Source organism: Coffea arabica, chromosome 2c (assembly GCF_036785885.1).
Source record: "Coffea arabica cultivar ET-39 chromosome 2c, Coffea Arabica ET-39 HiFi, whole genome shotgun sequence".
NCBI classification, from domain to species: domain Eukaryota; kingdom Viridiplantae; phylum Streptophyta; class Magnoliopsida; order Gentianales; family Rubiaceae; genus Coffea; species Coffea arabica.
The window spans coordinates 9,264,393-9,282,249 of NC_092312.1; the positions used below are offsets into that span (position 1 = coordinate 9,264,393).

At 36.7% G+C, this 17,857-nt stretch overlaps 2 protein-coding genes across 2 annotated transcripts; both read left to right on the forward strand.

Moving 5' to 3' along the window:
• Positions 1–1,311: 1,311 nt before the first annotated feature.
• LOC113725769 (glycerol-3-phosphate dehydrogenase SDP6, mitochondrial-like) lies at positions 1,312–7,114 on the forward strand. The gene is made up of 6 exons (XM_027249116.2): positions 1,312–1,817; positions 3,520–3,993; positions 4,530–4,861; positions 5,441–5,601; positions 5,875–6,133; positions 6,535–7,114. The coding sequence occupies exons 1-6, from the start codon at positions 1,457–1,459 to the stop codon at positions 6,832–6,834; spliced, it is 1,887 nt and encodes a 628-aa protein (XP_027104917.2). The 5' UTR covers positions 1,312–1,456; the 3' UTR covers positions 6,835–7,114.
• Positions 7,115–8,383: 1,269 nt separating this feature from the next.
• Positions 8,384–17,793, forward strand: LOC113725780 (vacuolar protein-sorting-associated protein 33 homolog). The gene is made up of 22 exons (XM_027249142.2): positions 8,384–8,585; positions 8,697–8,736; positions 8,859–8,939; positions 9,284–9,478; positions 9,559–9,669; positions 9,760–9,825; positions 9,927–10,034; positions 10,135–10,179; positions 10,827–10,883; positions 11,084–11,178; positions 11,604–11,655; positions 11,749–11,805; positions 12,544–12,606; positions 12,696–12,802; positions 13,495–13,617; positions 13,749–13,830; positions 13,921–13,991; positions 14,917–14,997; positions 16,145–16,202; positions 16,319–16,377; positions 16,709–16,802; positions 17,369–17,793. The coding sequence occupies exons 1-22, from the start codon at positions 8,533–8,535 to the stop codon at positions 17,456–17,458; spliced, it is 1,788 nt and encodes a 595-aa protein (XP_027104943.1). The 5' UTR covers positions 8,384–8,532; the 3' UTR covers positions 17,459–17,793.
• Positions 17,794–17,857: the final 64 nt, after the last annotated feature.

A 17,857-nucleotide genomic window follows, 5' to 3' on the forward strand; every position in this document is an offset into this window, starting at 1 on the left:
CATTGCACTCTCTGACAGTCCAATTAGAAAAAAAAAATTAAAGAATTGCAAAATCAATCACCTTCTCCCTTGCATCTACGCTCATATGGCACTAATTTGTGTTTCTTTATAAATTAGTCGTTTATTGAATATTTCGTTTGCTTTTCCTTTGGAAAAAGGTATCAAATTGTGAATTACTGATCAATACGGTCCGTGACACATCTAATTCTTTAAAATGGTGCTTCACCACATTCAGCCCGCTCAAGTGACTGACTGGATATGGTGCATCAAGGTGTAAACTAATCATTAATTTAGTTATAATTTTACTAGTTGTATTCCAATTACTACCTTCAATTTTTGTCCTTTTTTGTCCAGTAAAGTATTAGATATCTTGAGTTTTACTATTAAATATCGGTTTCAAATATTCACCTTTTTCTTGAATTTATTCCTTGAAGATAAAAGAATATGAGAAATTTAACAAAATTATATCCTTATACTATTTAAAAATGGGTTGTGGTCAAAGGAGTTTTGAATTTCAATCGTATGGATAGGAGATTTTTGGAAGTGTGAAATGTTATGTAGTTTTTTAAAAGTTTTGGGTACAACTAAGGGCAACATGTGTTTAGGTATATTTAACGAAATACCCTCATTTTTTGTACATTTAAAGTTTTGATTTATGGAAACATCTGGATATTTCTGAAATATGAAATTGGGAGTGTTTGGATACAAAACTTATCCAAAATAATATTTCGCTTGCATCATAAACACATTTTCCAACCCACCTTTTTATATTCCCAACCACCTTTTTATCTCACATACATCACATCACAAAAAGTGCTACAGTAATTATTCCAAATAATATTTCAAATAATACACTATTCAAATAATACATTATTTTACGACCGTTTTTGCATTGAGTACAATTTATATAAATTTATGTGTTGATATAATTACTGAAATGATGTTATAAACACATTTAATTGATGTGTGACTTTTGTTATGTAATTAACACAAAGACATATTAACACGTTGTGCAATTAACATATTGCTATAATTAATCGTTGAAGGATATCCCTCTGAAACAACTTATATCTGCTCTTCGACGATTTTCAACTTGCTTCTATAGGGACTTTTTTGGAACATTCCCACCTAATACATTAGCAGTATATATAAAATTAATTCATACAAAAATTGTTTAGGGGCAGTATAATATTCCAAAGTTCCGGTATATTTCATTCATTTATTTGTACTTTTTTGAATCTCTTTTTGAAGAAAAATGAATGAAGTGTCATTTCTGGCAAATATAATATTCATCTTACAAGGATCCAAAGCACTTTTCGAATTCCAACGCAAAATATGTAAACCGAATCGATCCTTCGAATCAAACTTCCATTCCTCCGCTCCATCAGAAAACAAAATACTAACTCCATTCCTCCGGCCCTCCAATTAGTCCCACCACCGCCACTTTCTACTTTCTATGGCCACTTCCATTCGTCTCCGCCGGCTGGGAACCGTCGCCCTCGCAGCCGGTGGTGCATATACTATTCTCCGTGACCCCTCAATATCCGTGAACGACAGAGGTGGTGGTTCTGCTTTACAGATTGTAAAGCAGAAAATTGCAGACCCGTTTGCCGTCATCCCCTGCCGAGCCGTTCAGGAGTCAGCTCTTATGGGCGCGAGTTTAGCCAACCCTCTTGACGTACTGGTTGTTGGTGGTGGTGCCACCGGCTCCGGCGTCGCCCTCGACGCTGCCACGCGTGGCCTTCGTGTTGGGCTTGTCGAGCGCGAAGACTTCTCCTCTGGGACTTCTTCAAGGTCTACTAAATTAGTTCATGGAGGTTAGAATTTCAAATTTAAATAAGTGCACAGTTATTCAGTAATGTTCAGACGAATCGTTGGTAAGTCTGGCAAAATGACTATATATGGTTAAATTTCTAAAAATTTATTGATCTTTTGGGTTACAGATAATGATATATATTGGCAAGGACGCATAGTAGTTGACTATATATAGATAAATTGCTAAAAAATGATTGATCTTTTGGAATACGATTAATGATATATATATCGTTAAGGACGCATAGTATTTATTCATCGTTGAAATCTCCTTTCTATGCATGTGGCATGCGGGAAATAAGCTTTTTTGTGCTCAATTGCTAGTTATGGTCAGAAAGGCTTGATCTTTTTGCTCTTGAGGTATTGGGATTTAGTCGCTTAGGTAATAGTGTTGAAGATAGAATAGATAGAGGTAACATTAAAAGTTGGTGGTTGATGTCTACTACCCTACTCTATCATGCAGAAGGTCAGGAGTGATTAGAAACTTTTGCAGTATCTTTTGCTTCTGTGTATTGGCATAAGGTCATTGAGAGAGCAGTGAAGATGAAAAGATAGATAAAGAAAAGAGAAATTTGGTAGCTCGGCATTTTATGCGTGCTCCATTGTGGAGGATGTCAGGACAATTTTATGCGTGCTCCATTGTCCTGGTGGCTATAGACAGGACAATTTTTGCCAAGATTTAGTGCCAAGACAGTTGTGTGGTGAGTGTGCTTGATGTGATATGCTGTCTTTCAGTGTATTTGGGAACCTTGAATCTAGATGTAGAATGTCTTTCAGTATAGTTGGGAGCTATGGTTAGAGTTTATATTATAGTTGTCCGCAGTTTAAGCTTAGTTTGAAATGCGGAGCCAGTTTAAGCATATGCAGTAAATGAAGCAACATATAAAGGGTGGATGATCGAGGGTGGGCACAGAACTTCCCTTTTTTGTCATATATTTAGGGGAAGGGGCATTTCATCTGAGTGAAATTGGTGATATTTGTGTTTATAAGATTGCTTTTAACTGAATTGGTGAATGCATTAAGTTTCAAAGCACTGGAAGGTCTTCATCCTAAATTCATGTGTTGCTACAAATTGTCCAGCATATGATGATCTCTCGGTTATTAGATCTGCCTATCTAAGTTTGAGTACAGAAATTATCATCATGGTCTAGATGTGATGTGAGTGGACTTCGATATTTCAAGCATAGGCGTTCAGTAACTGTAGTATCATTCAAGAAATTTCAAGTTTAAAGAACTTTAGAAGCTCACGAGTTCAATCATTGGATTTTTCAAAATGGGAAATGTTTGCTACTTGCAGGTCAAAGCACAATTTTGACAAACCTTATGAAAATTTGCTCATCTGTCTTGATATTATTGGCTAGCATGAGCATGATATCATTCTATTGATAGTAACTGGTAAGTTAAGTAGTCTATGTCGATCATTGCAATCATCTCATAGTTGATATTCTTTTGTTGGTGCTTATGACTCTTCAGATTTAATTCCACCCAATTTATCCTGTACCAATCTCCCAGGTTTTGAAAAAATTCATTGATCATGTATGATGGCAGCTCATAATGGACTCTAACGAGTTTAGAACATATTATACAACTTTTTCCAAAAAACCCCACTTTCATGTAGTTCTGTTATTATACTTTAGAATCAACAGGGCATTATTGCACATTTTTTGCATTTAAGCCTTGGTGCTTATTAGAAAGTATCTTTTACAGGAGTTCGCTATTTGGAGAAAGCTGTTTTTAACTTGGATTATGGGCAGTTAAAGTTGGTTTTTCATGCACTTGAGGAGCGCAAACAGGTTATTGACAATGCTCCCCACCTCTGCCATGCTTTGCCATGCATGACGCCGTGTTTTGACTGGTTTGAGTTGATCTACTACTGGATGGGCTTGAAAATGTATGATCTGGTTGCTGGCCGCCACCTGCTACACGTGTCCAGATATTATTCTGCTCAGGAGTCTCTAGAACTATTTCCTACTCTAGCAAGGAATGGGAAAGAGAAAACTTTGAAGGGCACGGTGGTTTATTATGATGGACAAATGAATGACTCAAGACTCAATGTTGCAATAGCATGTTCTGCTGCTTTAGCTGGGGCAGCTGTGCTTAATCATGCAGAAGTAGTGTCACTTCTCAAGGATGATGTTACTGGCCGCATAATCGGTGCACGCATTCGCAATAACTTATCTGGTACAATAAGAATTACACTACCTCTTGCTTTGTTATTTTACTTTCCTTTCCAACAGTGCATTTTAGAGCAGTGTAGCGTGTACAATGTGTTTATATTTCAACTGGATTCAGGCTGGTGTAGAATTTTTACTTTCCTTTCCAACAGTGCATTTTGGAGCAGTGTACTGTGTACAATGTGTTTGTATTTCAACTGGATTGAGTCTGGTGTAGAATTTTGAGTCTATCATTTTCGCTTACAGCATCTCAGCATTGTACAGTTTTCCTTGTAAATTGTGTTTCTTTATGAGTTGCAGTTCATGAGACTACTTATTTGAGTAAAAACACTGGTTCATAATCCAACTCTCTCTCTTAACCCATTGCGTAAAACATAAAAAAGCATATTTTTCTCATTGCATTTACTAATTTTTTTAAAAAAATTTCCTTCCCCTCTTGTACTCATTCCTCTGTGTACTCTCAGGTCTCAATATTTTCATCCTGTACCAATTAGCCAATGTCATCGACTTGCTCTTAGAGATCTTACTTTTTAAAGTGTGCAGGCAAGGAGTTTGATACATATGCAAAAGTAGTTGTCAATGCTGCTGGACCATTTTGTGATTCTGTGCGGCAAATGGCTGACAAAAAGGCAAAACCAATGATCATTCCTAGTAGTGGTGTGCATATTGTGCTACCTGATTACTATTCACCTGAAGGAATGGGCCTCATAGTTCCAAAAACTAAGGATGGTCGTGTTGTCTTCATGCTCCCATGGTTGGGGAGAACAGTTGCTGGTACTACAGATTCAAACACCTCCATTACAATGCTACCAGAGCCTCATGAGAATGAGATTGAATTCATATTGGATGCTATATCTGGTTATCTGAATGTCAAGGTTTGTTGGTTTGCCTAACTTGATTTCGTATCGAGTGCTGAATCTCAGTCACCTAACTTATATGTGATTCAATGCATAATCTGTCATTAGCCTTAGAGGACCTTTTAATTTATTTGATTAGATGAAATCCAAAGTGTTATTCACTGCTGGTATTTCGTTGGGTTATCTTCAACATTTGTATGGATTATAAAGTTGCAGAATGCTTTAAATATCAGGTTCTTAGTTCTTGTACAGCATATTGACTACTGTAAGCTAGTTTGAGGCATTGTTTGGTCTAGTCTAAAACTACTAGACTTAGTTTAACATTTTGTTGAGTTTTTGCTTGCATTTGATGTTAGCATTTTGGTTTCAAGAAATTTGGGGATCAGGAAAAGGCTGATGAGCGCAAGTTGCATGTGATGAATCTGCCATGGTAAAACCAGTTAATTAGCTAATATTCGATTGTGTTGTGAACTCTTCTTGTTCTTTTAGGTCTCTTGTAAATGGTTTCATGTGGTTTTGAAGTGTGTTCTTTCTTTTTTCCTTAATGTTATATTTGTATAATATCTTGTGGGGACTAAAAGTTTGTCAGAAAACTAGGTTCGGCGCACAGATGTACTTTCTGCTTGGAGTGGTATTCGTCCATTGGCAATGGATCCTAAAGCAAAGAACACAGAGAGCATTTCCCGTGATCATGTTGTTTCTGAAGACTACCCTGGTTTGGTAACAATTACCGGTGGTAAATGGACTACATATAGAAGGTATTTCGTTTTTTTCCTTTTGGTTTACTGAATTAGAAGCATACCTTTTATATCCTCACTTCTCGGCATTCACACCTGAGCTCACTTATTGTGTCAAGTATATTCTAGTGGTTAGCTATCTTCTGAGTTTCTTTTGATAAGATTCTTGGGGTGGAGATGTTAGTAAGCAGAATCAACATTTTTCTTACATTTATGCCCCAGTGCTTGCTTCTTCTTTTTTTTTTTTCAGCATTGTGGACAAGTATTTTTTTTCCTAATGACAATCTGTTTCAGCATGGCAGAAGATGCTCTTGATGCTGCCATAAAGTCTGGGAAATTGAACCCAACCAACAAATGCTTAACATACAACATACAACTCGTAGGTGCTGATGGGTGGGAACCTGCGTCTTTCACCATACTAGCGCAACAGTATATGCGCATGAAAAGGACATATCGTGGAAATGTTGTTCCAGGAGTGATGGATACTGCTTCAGCAAAGCATTTATCTCATGCGTATGGTACTCTAGCTGAACGAGTGGCTGCAATAGCTCAGGTATACTAGTTTAACTCTTTTTATTTGTTTGTGCAATTATTTCTTTGATTCAATAATCTTTTGCAATTTATACTAAGGCATTTTGATAGATTTAATTCCCTGGAGTTCATTTATAGCTTCTACATTTACATATTCCTAGCAAGTCTGATTATCTCCATTTCCTTGCTTTTTTTTTCTTTTCAAAGAAATCTTATTTGAATATTCATGTGCAACTATCTCATGCGGAGCAGGGGATTTGCATATGTCATTTGATTGTGAATGAGTTTTTACTTGATCGGGGGATTTGCATTTGTCATTTGATTCTGATTGAGTTTTTACTTGATCGGGGGATTTGCACTTGTCATTTGATTCTGATTGAGTTTTTACATGATTTTTTTTCTTAAAAAAAAAAAAAAATCAAGAATGAGAACCTGGGGAAGCGACTTGCCCATGGATACCCGTTTCTGGAAGCAGAAGTAGCATATTGTGCTCGAAATGAATACTGTGAATCTGCTGTGGATTTTATTGCCAGAAGATCTCGGCTAGCTTTCCTTGACACAGATGCTGCAAATCGGGCTCTACCCCGCGTGATTGAGATTCTGGCTGCTGAGCACAAATGGGACAAATCAAGGCAGAAAGAAGAACTAAAGAAGGGTAGAGAATTTTTAGAGACCTTCAAATCATCAAAGAATGCTCAGTTCCATGATGGGAAACACAAATAGTAAGGAGTCGTGAATGTATATCCCAAAAGAGTTGCTAATCTCCTCTTTTGTCAGGCAACTGCTTCAGGGCAACAATGACTTGTACAACGTAGGTGTAGCTTTTCAGTTCTGCATGAACGGTCGTTGATTGCCCCATCTCTCATCAGCCATCAGCCGAAATAATATCAATTTGGATGTCATCCATATATATACGATACTAATTTGGATATCTTTACTCTTTTTGTGCAAGATGTCTATTGGGAAGACAAATGAGCCTAAATAATCCTTCTTTTGGATGTCATCTGTTTGTGCAAGATGCATGCAGTGAAGACACTTGTGGCTCTAGATTTAAAGTGTTTGCTGATCTCTGAAAGTCATCTATATAATATATTCGACAGACACAAAATTTACCCCACACACAGTGCTGGCAGCATTGCTTCTGGACTAGTACTACTTAGCCATGGATTGGTACCGTAATGGCTTTTCAGATTATAAGATTCTCATTGAAATATGTATGGTGGAGTCAAGTGTTTAGAGCATTTTCGTGAAAAAGAAAATGAGGCAGCCCTGCCCCTTTTGGCTCTCTGGGCCATTCGCCATGGATACGTTTATATCCTTTTTACAACTCATATGAAAGTTAATCCGTTGACTCTAATCCTTCTTTACTCCTTTTGGCTGCTAACCATTGTTGCCTTCTTCACCCTATTAGTCAGTTATCATCATTTTGTTGGTGTTTTTCTTATAGCTTCACCGGTTATACAGGTTTAGGTTATGAAATACAATTTTGCTAAACCGCTACATACAGTTAGGGTCAACAAAATTACAAATGAACTGGTTACCCGGTTCATGAACACTTCTAGTAACATTTTCATGTTTTTGAGATATTCTTTGACATGTCTTTTAATTACCTTACTACATTTTTATCCAACAAAAATTACATCCCAGCAAGGTGCTTATTATTTTTTGGGAACTAGAGAATGTGATAAAAATGGAGCCATTGTTTCTTGTAGATCTCAGCACTTTGTCTAATATATCATGTTACCATCAAAAGAAACACAAAAAAAAAGGAAAACATTTGATACGTGAAAGAGGAAAGACGCTTATCTTAATCGTTTTTTAAAACTCTATTGTATTTTGAATTTTTTTACACACATTTAGCGTTCACCTGACCTACCGTATATATACATACATATCCTAATAATTATTATTCTTCATTGCATTTATATACTTTCTTTATTTAATATTGCCTACCTTCCCTTATATTTATTTACTTTTTTTAATTAATATTATATTTTAAAAAATATAACACTTAAAATATATCTTAACCAATTTTTTTTTTTTTTTGTGAAGAGAGGCTGAAACCAAAATTACAAGACTAGATAGCGAATTGCACCCATCACATCGAATGGCTAGAACGACGAATTAACAGTATCTGGTGGATCTTACAAAAGAGCAACCCCAAATTGCACATTAGGAGCTGCCATAGCCGAAACATGTACACCCGTCCGTCAGCCAATATAGAAGCACCTTTGGGCTGATGAAATCAAGGCTGGCACTACGAGCTGAAACATTGGGCCTTTCGGGGGCTATTACCTCATTGTTGCTAACTAGCCAAGCCCGTAAAAGAGCCCCAGCTAATAGCCCTTTTAAATCATCACCTTCGTTCTAGCAAGCTCTCACAGAATTATCAAACACGAAGGTCAGGAGAGGGAAAAATTAATGGCGCAAATTCCTAATTTAGACAATGCTCCCATTAATCTCACCTCAATTAGGTTTGTTAATTATCAATTGTGTTAATGGATATTTAAATTGCTTCAACTACTTATTTACTCCAGAATTAATCTTGCTTCTCTGTTTTCTTTTTTTTTGTGGGTGAAATTCAGAGATCAGTCTCAGAAAGAACTTCTTACTATCCTGAAAAATGTAAGTTACATACTTCAGTTTACTCTTTTTTTTTTCCCTCTGGGTGACAGTTGAATTAATTTGTAAAATAATTCGAACAATTCAATTTTTTCATTTTTGTGGTGATTTTTTTTTATTGGTAGATTCGAGGAAAGAAATGTTTAGCTATCGATCCCAAGCTTGGTGGTTCGCTTTCATTGATCGTCCAGAGCTCACTTCTCAAGGCAATTCCCTATTATTCTTTTTTGTTAATACAATTTTGGCCCCAGTCAGTTGTGATTTCTATCACTATACATTTTCAGCTCGCTAATTGAGTTTTTTAGTTAGTAAGATTGTCTGAGTTATGGGTAATCAATGTTTTCTTTTGTGCATTTTCTCGAAGATTTATCGCTCGGTTTAGTGAAAAAGCATAAGAACATTTTTGCTTAATTTTGGGTGTAACCTTGATCGAAGCAAAAACTGTTATCTAAATTGTAGTAATGAAGTGTGGCTTCTTAATGTGTGGACTAGGGAGTCAGAGTTTTGCTGAAATTAGTCAATTCTAAAGGTGTTTTGATATGTACAACAGGAACATGGGGCTGAATTGCGTCATCTTACTGCAGAACCAATTCAAACTGATTGCACCAAGGTCGTTTACCTTGTCCACAGCCAACTTGACTTGATGAAATTAATTTCCTCACAAATTCGTGATGATACTTCAAAGGGTCTTCAAAGAGAGTATTTTGTTTACTTTGTTCCTCGTCGTACTGTTGTGTGTGAGAAAGTAAGCTCCCTTTCCAAGTAAGTTTGTTAATGCGTCTTTACTTGTTTGCTGAATTGAATATGATGTTTATGTTTGCTTAGATACTAGAGGAGGAGAAAGTTTATGACTTGTTGACTATAGGTGAGTACCCATTGTATCTAATGCCAATAGATGAGGATGTAATATCGTTTGAGCTCGACCTTGCGTATAAAGTAAGTCTGCTTGTACTTTTGCATAAGAAAAAGTGTTCCATACATCTTGGAAAGGGACATATCTAAGAGCAGGTTAGCTTTGCTTGACAGGATCATTTGGTGGATGGAGACACGACCTCTCTCTGGCACATTGCAAAGGCTCTCCACAAACTAGAGGTCCATTTCTTCTGTTTCTTATCCTACTTGTCAAATCAGTTTATTCACTTCCTCAGTTTTCCCATGTTTTCTAGTAGCCTTCTTTTACTTGATGAATGCAGTCTACTTTTGGAGTGATACCAAATATTAGGGCCAAAGGGAAAGCATCTGCACGTGTTGCAGACATTTTGAATCGCATGCAAATTGAAGAACCTGTTAATGCATCAGATGTACTTATGCTTCAACTTATAGGCTTTTTATATTTGTTTGATTTGAGAATCTTCTATGTTGTCTATTGGCAAGTAAAAGGATCTTTTCTTCTTGCTGCAGGCTGGCATGCCAGAAATCAATACTCTGATCCTCCTAGACAGAGAGGTATTCACTCACTCACACTGTCTCTCTTTCATAGATAGATAGATGGATGGGCACAGATATGTGTATACGTTTATATGTGTGAAAGGGTGTATGTGTATTTATGTACAAGCTTAGACCAGATTACTGATGTATATAGGACTATGTCTCCATATGACATCTTTATATTTACTATTAACTTTATAGTAGTTCATCACCTCATGCTCACAGAGTTATTATGCACTCGAATAAGTTAAATTTTTTTTTAATCATCATGAATGAGCTAGAGTAGGAGGTTATAACATCTGGCTAGCTACCTACGGTGGGAACTGTTCCAATCAGAGGGTGGTATATAGGTGTCTATTGACCATTCAGGGTTGCTGAAAGTGTACACGTGTGCATCACAAAATTTTGAAATCACATTTCAAAATATTGTAATTTGAGATATTAAAGCCTGGGTAAAGGCAGGCTTTTCCTTTAGACCAAAGATTACTCATCTCTAGTCATGGTATTCATGGACTTGGTTCGAAGGCTTGTTCTCTGAAAAATTTAATCTAGTAGCACTAAGCAATCTATTATCACGCCTTAGTTTCAGGCTTGAATGTTGGGATTTTAATTGTAATGCTAAGAAATATCTTCAGTCTGATTGCTATTTGTTGTTTCTGCTGCAGGTAGACATGATCACTCCTTTGTGTTCTCAGTTAACATACGAGGGGCTGCTGGATGAGGTAAAATGCAAAAGAACTTCATTGGACACTGATAAACTGAATTTGCGTACTAATTTGCATTGCTGAGTACTACTTTACAATAGCTGCAATTCCTGCTGGATAAAATGTAATTTTCTCTTTTGGTAGTTGGCTAATATGATCCGTGTCCTGTGTATTTGGCGTACAATATATTGCTTAGCTTTTCTACTGGTTGCATGCAGTTTCTTGGTGTCAATAATGGTGCGGTGGAAGTAGACTCATCTATTATGGGTGTTCAGCAAGAAGGAAAAAAAATGAAGGTTCCCCTTAATTCAACGTATGTTAGTTCTATTTATGCACTGCTTAGCATCTCTCATCTTCCTGCGATTCTTATTCTTTACTTTGTGATGATCTGTTTTGCTGTATGCTTATCTCTTCCAATCCCTGTTGTCTAAACATCTTAAAAATGCTCTTCATCTCTTCCATACCAAAGCAAAATTGGGTTTCCTCTGAGCAATTTCAGAATCAATTAAGTTTTTTTTCTTTGTGAAAGAATTCTGAATTTGTCTATGCCTTTTTTTTTCTTTCTAAGATGAAAGGTTTTCCTGCCCTGCTGGCTATTTGTAGACTTTCCCCTTCTAATTGATGGTTCAATTGTTGTCTAGTTGTTCTGTGCGCAAGTATACATCAGTGCGACATGTAAATATCTTGCATGCCTTGGCTTTGTAACATTTACTGATTCTTTTTCTGCTCTTACTCCAGTGACAAACTGTTCAAAGAGATACGGGACTTAAACTTCGAAGTTGTTGTCCAGGTTGACCTGTTTTGAGCATATTTTCATGTCTGCTCACATCCTGTTCAATTAGTTTTATCATTTTTCTCATGTGCATTCACAGTGTGATTGCAGGTTCTACGTCAAAAAGCAACATCCATGAAACAGGACTACACAGAGATGACAACTACTGTATGTGGTCATTAAAGTAGTTTTCTCATTTTTTATGCCCCAAATCAATTTTATGTTCGGTTTTGTTGCTAAGTATTAAATTGGCTAGTTTGTACAAAAGAACATATGGTCCAAAATACTTCCATGTAGTTGTGCAAATTCCATGTGCTCTTGCTGATGAATATTTTCAAAATGGAGACTTGACTGATCATGTCAGTAAAAAGGCTTAGTGTTTACATGTCTATACAGTTACTGGTGGCAGATTACCTATTATATACTGCTTTCTCCTATATTGTTTTTGTTTTTAAAAGAATAACAACAAAATAATTCCCCATCAAAGCTTGGGACGGAAGCCAGTGTTATTAGGAACATAAACTAGAGAATGTCTAATAGATTTAATCAAATTTATAGTGATATCTACCTAGTAGTGTATAATATTGTGGATTCATCATGATGAAGTGAGTAAAATATTTTTTTGCTAAGCACTTGAGCATCTTCTTCTACATGGCACTAAGAATTGCCAAAATGAACTGCCAGGTTTTCCTTCTTAATTACATGGATGGCTTTGTCACGTGGATCCATTGTTTAAGCAAACCTAATTATCCTCCCCCCCCCACCCCCCCCCCCCCCCCCCCCCCCCCCCCCCCCGAAAAAAAAAAAACCCAACAAAAAAGTTATTCTTGTTTCTCCAATATGAGGATCTTTATATTGCTCTACACACTAAGAATATTCTCTGACATGGTGCTGCATTGCATACAGAATCAAACAGTATCTGAATTGAAGGACTTTGTGAAAAAGCTGAACTCATTGCCTGAAATTACTGTAAGTTCTTCATGGATTAACTGCAGTTATCGTTCTTGATGGTTCGATTGTCAAGTTCCAGATCTAAGTGCTGTCAACTATTGTTTCAGCGGCACATAAATCTTGCTCAGCACTTGTCAACTTTTACATCAAAACCTTCATTTCTTGGGCGTCTTGATATGGAACATACAATTGTTGAGGCTGAGAGCTATGACATGTAAACTCAATTTCTTTATCTTTTAGTTCTTCTAAAGTAAACTCAGAGAAGTTTACATTTAACTGATCCTTTTACTTAATAAAACTTTGTTAAATCAGAAGATTTAATATGAGCTAAACTTGCTGTGGCTTACTAACATAATAAGCTTCATTTGATGTGGAATGCTTATCTTCAGGGTAACTTACACATCCTAGCTGAGTCCAGTTTTGTTCTGGTTGCAAAATTTTTGTTCTTTTCTCTATTGAGTTAACTTTAGCAATGTGATTGCTTGTCATGTTTACTGTTGTGTAGATATTCCACTTACTTTCTCAACTGCCAAGTCATTTACTTTGACCACCATTTTTTTCGGGTAACTTTGGGGGCTCGCATTTGAAGTTGAAGCATTTTGGATTAATTATCCTCTTTTATTTGCTATATATTTTCCAAATATGGTATTATATATTCTAACCTTGATTTCCACACACTTTATATGCCCTGTTCACTCAGTGCTTTTCCCAAATTACATTCTCAGTGAGTCTGATCTCCAAACCTCCTTTGCCTCCCTTGGAAACTAGTGTTGTCATCATCGTCTTTTTATTTTTGTTTGCCCTCAACCATGATCAAATAAATTTGCATGCATCCCACGTGAACATGGTCCATTGTCCCTTGATGGCCTACTTGGCTGCAGAAACTAATTGTGGACATTAATGCAGATGCTTCGAGTACATTGAAGAGATGATCCACAAGCAGGAGCCTCTAGTTAATGTTCTGCGTCTCCTGATCTTGTTTTCAATAACAAATTCAGGACTGCCCAAAAGGAATTTTGACTATTTGAGGCAAGTGGAGGGCAGAATGCATTGATTTTCTGTTTAGTCTGATTTTGCCTTTCACATGTGGTATTTCATGATTTTTTCTCTGAGTTTTCAGTATCTTTTGAAACTTGTTGACCTCCATAGTGTTGTTTTAGGAGAGAGTTGCTTCACAGCTATGGTTTTGAGCACATGGCAACTCTGAATAATTTGGAAAAAGCTGGTTTGTTCAGGAAGCAGGTCTGAATAGCACATCCTATCTTTCACATAATACAGTTGTATGCATTATTGACCTGATGGTTGTATTACTCTTCATCTTATCCCTTGCAGGAGACAAAAGGCAACTGGATTACGATCAAACGCGCTTTGCAGCTTGTAGTTGAGGATACAGATACTGCTAAGTAGGGATTGATTTCCTGTCATTGATCAATGTCTGATTATATTTGTTCCAATCAAAGAAGTTTTAGTATATTCCGGTAGTAGGTGATAAAGGACAAAAAGGATTTTCTCAGAAAACACCTCCAGTTTCCAAATCATGTTTCATCTCCTTCAGAAACTATGGTGGCATATAAATTATTTATTCTTTCTATTAGTGGTACACCAGGAAAAAGTTTGTAGCGTGAGAAACTCCTAGAAACTTTAGCTGACCACTGATAGCTCCCATCTTGCAAAGATAAGTTATTGGGGAGAAGGGTAGTGATTTAGCCAAATTTGGCAGCAGTTAATAATATCCATGTTGATGATTCAGTTATGTCCATCAGATATCTAAGTGGTCTATCTTTCATGGGCTGACTTCTTTTGAATTTTTCTTAAATTTAAGTTGACTTCAGTTTTAAAGCATCTAGTTGTGCAGAGTGGAATTAGTGGGTAGATAATATGTTGAATTAGATCACTAGCTAGAGTCTCAATTACCCAACCTGTAAGATATTTCATTGTTCAGGGAAAGATTAAATTTGAAAGATATTCTTTGGGAGAGAATGGTAAACTTTTGATCTCAACAAAGAATGAAAATTGCAGGTGCTGATAACCAAGAAGAGATGTAACTATCAAAGGTATAGCACGTAGAAGGGCATGCTGCCTGACCATATATATAATTTGGTTAAATCTTTTGTTTGGGAATGTAGTTCTTTTTTGGCTTTCAGTTCTGTATGGTGCCTGATCAATAAAGTACTTTACTTTTTTGTTGGAAAATTTTTTTTTAAGCATCTGTAAAGGTCATTCTGCATTGTTTGTTAGCTAATCCATTTGTAGGATTATTTACTGACTTCTAGAAGTTTCTGCATTCCTCTCTGTTGTTGCTAACTTGTGATGCTTTTGACATAACAGTCCCAATGATATCTCCTATGTCTTCTCTGGGTATGCACCTCTCAGTATTCGCCTTGTTCAGCATGCAATCCGATCTGGATGGTAAGATTCATTTTTGAAGCATGTTACCAATTTAACAAGCCAAATCCTTGCATCTAGCTGTTTGGCTTGTTTGTTGGAAGAATATGAGTCTAAACATGGTTTTCTCATCTAAATCCAAAGGCTCCAAAATGGGGGTAGGGAGCAGGGAAGAAAGTAGGTATATAAACATAACGTATTTTCTTTGCAGCTATTTTTTTTGGGGATCTTAGTTGCTATTATATAGAGAACTAAAAGTGGACTGTCTATTAGTCTGAAGAAAAGGAATGAACAAAATAAAACTCCAGTTTCTTCAGTGGATTTTTTTTTATGGCTTAGAGCTATGTGGCCAGAAGAGAAAAGATTCACTAGGGGTAAAAGGTCTAGTGAAGATATAGACTTGGCTTGCTGCTTATGGAGTTGCAATAAGTGCCTGCCAAACTGGTTCTTCTCACTTCAATTGTCACTCTCAACTGTGGAAGCTTCTGCTTCTACAACATCTGATGCATGTTTAATGTCTGTATTCACTACTACAGGTGTTGAAAAACCTCTCTTGGAAAGTAGTAGTGTTGTGTATGTTTCATTGGTGCTTGGATGAAGTAAACACTAACCGCTGTATTTTCAATACAGTTGATTTTAGACAGCATGTCTAAATACAGATGGTTTTAGACAACAAGTCTGAATACGGATGTGCCTTTTGAATTTCAGATCAAGCATTAGAGTAGAATTTGTATCTCCATGGAGTTTCAGTGGAAGTGTCAATTAAATACCATGAGATAAATTATTGACATATTTTGAGAAAAGATGTTGTTATTCAAGGAATTGTTAGCTCTAGTTTTTCATTCAAATTGAGGACCAAAAAAAACTTTTATCTTTCTATTACTTGAGTTTTGAAAGAGTTTTAAAATGCATTTTCTTTGAATACCATGTAAAATTAGAGCTTCAAACAGGTCTTTACTGTACTGGATGCTTCGAATGTTTTGAATTGAGTGTCCTATTCATCATCTTGAAGGTTCGCTTTCTGGATCAAGAGCAAACCATAACTTTAATTATTTAGGAATTCATTGTTATTCTACTTTCTCAAACCTCTTTCCGTTATTGAGTGATATAACTTATTTGAAGTAGTATGAGATATGGCTTTCTGTAATCTTGTGGTGAAATAAATTTTCAGGCGCCCTCTTGAAGATATACTGAAGTTACTGCCAGGACCACATACAGAAACCAAGAGAGTCAGTATTGTGTTTGCCTTGACTTTCTTTTTCATTCTTTTTACTGCTAGACTCCATGTTCCTGTTATGATATGGACGCTGCAGAAGACTCTTACTATGGTTTATCTTATCAACAGAGTGGATATGTTGGCGGTTCATATGACAATATTTCCAGTTCTGTGCTCAACTTAGCCAAGTAAGTTTTCAGGCAGTACATTGATGTTGTCATAATTGTTTGCTTCCTATATGAAGAAGGATCCTGTGATGCTGTACAAATGCAGGATCATTGGTCTAGAGTTGCAATACATTGTTTAGGTAGCAACAAAAATTTCCTTCCTGTTTCTGATGCTATATTGCCTCTCTCGGTTTTGTTTATGCTCTCTTTTAAATGAATCTGATTAGAGGTTTGGAATTATGAAAGCTGTATTGGCTCCCAATTGTGGTTGGAGATAGGGATTTTGAGCCAAAGAGTTTCAAAAGCTAAGAGTTGAACCAAATTCTCTTTTTGACACCTTTTGAAATTTCAGAGTTGGAGATGGAAGGCGCTCTTTGGTCCTTGTTGTTTTCGTTGGAGGGGTTACATTTGCAGAAATCGCTGCCCTTCGTTTCCTCAGCTCTCAGGTATGTTTTCAATTGCAAGTCATAGGTTTCAAATGACTTTTTCTTTTAATGTTTGACAGATCATGAGTTACTTTTAGTGCTCATTTCGGTATATCAAAATGCAAGAATATTTTAGTACTACTATTTTGGTATTGTTCATTGGAGTGCCAATTGACTAATTTCATGTTTCTAGTAATTTCAAATGTGAATCACTAAAGGTTATGGTTCATTGTCATACTGTCTCACGACAGTGAACCATATGCCAGACAGCGTCTGCTTGTGCTCCGTTGATGGTGTTAATTCCCTTGGTCATACCACCCTTGGCCTTGGAAACCTTTAGTGCTTCTTTGTACTCTTAGGCGGCAAAAGACAAAATGGAAAAGTGCAATCTCTTGCTGTCTTGCATTATATGATACTGCTTGCTTGCAGGCAAAGAACTATGAAATGGCCTGCTTTGTCTCCAGTTTTCAACCTTTACCTTAAATTTCTTGTTGTCTCGAGCACCATTGCATCTGCTGCTGCTGTTATCTTGTCCATGTCATCTTGTCAATATCGCTAAATGTCTCCGTGCAATTTTCACTGTGCAGGAGGGAATGGCATATGACTTAATTATAGGAACCACGAAGATCATCAATGGTCAAACGTTAATTGAACCATTTGTTGAGAAATTGGGATAACTTTTAAAGCTCCTTTTGGACAGTTAGTGAGCTGCAGAAGAGGAAGGAGGCTGCTCCTTGCTTGTCACCCGGAAGATCATAGCCAGCTTGCTTCCTTTTGATTGTTAAGCAGATGTTTGACTTGTACGTGAGGTGTTCGTTTTGACAATGGATCGTAAATGGGCTTGTACATAAAGAAATGAATTCTAGCCCTTTTTACTCTGCACAAGGAATGCTTGCCAGGTGGTTTGCACTTCAGCAGGTATAGTGCGAAATTTGGTGTCATTTCATTCACCACCTCATCTGGCGGCATGTCTATTTTTGCTGGCAAAAGATATGAAATTTTTTGGACGGGATATCTTGGTAGTATGTATTGGTTGGATGTATTTCACCTCGTAAGTAATTATGATTTGAACCTAC

Bases quoted from the DNA above. Each gene is read 5' to 3' on its own strand.
- LOC113725769 (XM_027249116.2), top strand. From the start codon at position 1,457: ATGGCCACTTCCATTCGTCTCCGCCGGCTGGGAACCGTCGCCCTCGCA. The intron at 1,818-3,519 runs GTTAGAATTTCA...TATCTTTTACAG, and splicing joins TACTAAATTAGTTCATGGAG to GAGTTCGCTATTTGGAGAAA. The intron at 6,134-6,534 runs GTATACTAGTTT...AAAAAAATCAAG, and splicing joins GAGTGGCTGCAATAGCTCAG to AATGAGAACCTGGGGAAGCG.
- LOC113725780 (XM_027249142.2), top strand. From the start codon at position 8,533: ATGGCGCAAATTCCTAATTTAGACAATGCTCCCATTAATCTCACCTCA. The intron at 9,479-9,558 runs GTAAGCTCCCTT...ATGTTTGCTTAG, and splicing joins GTACTGTTGTGTGTGAGAAA to ATACTAGAGGAGGAGAAAGT. The intron at 12,607-12,695 runs GTAAGTTCTTCA...CTATTGTTTCAG, and splicing joins ACTCATTGCCTGAAATTACT to CGGCACATAAATCTTGCTCA.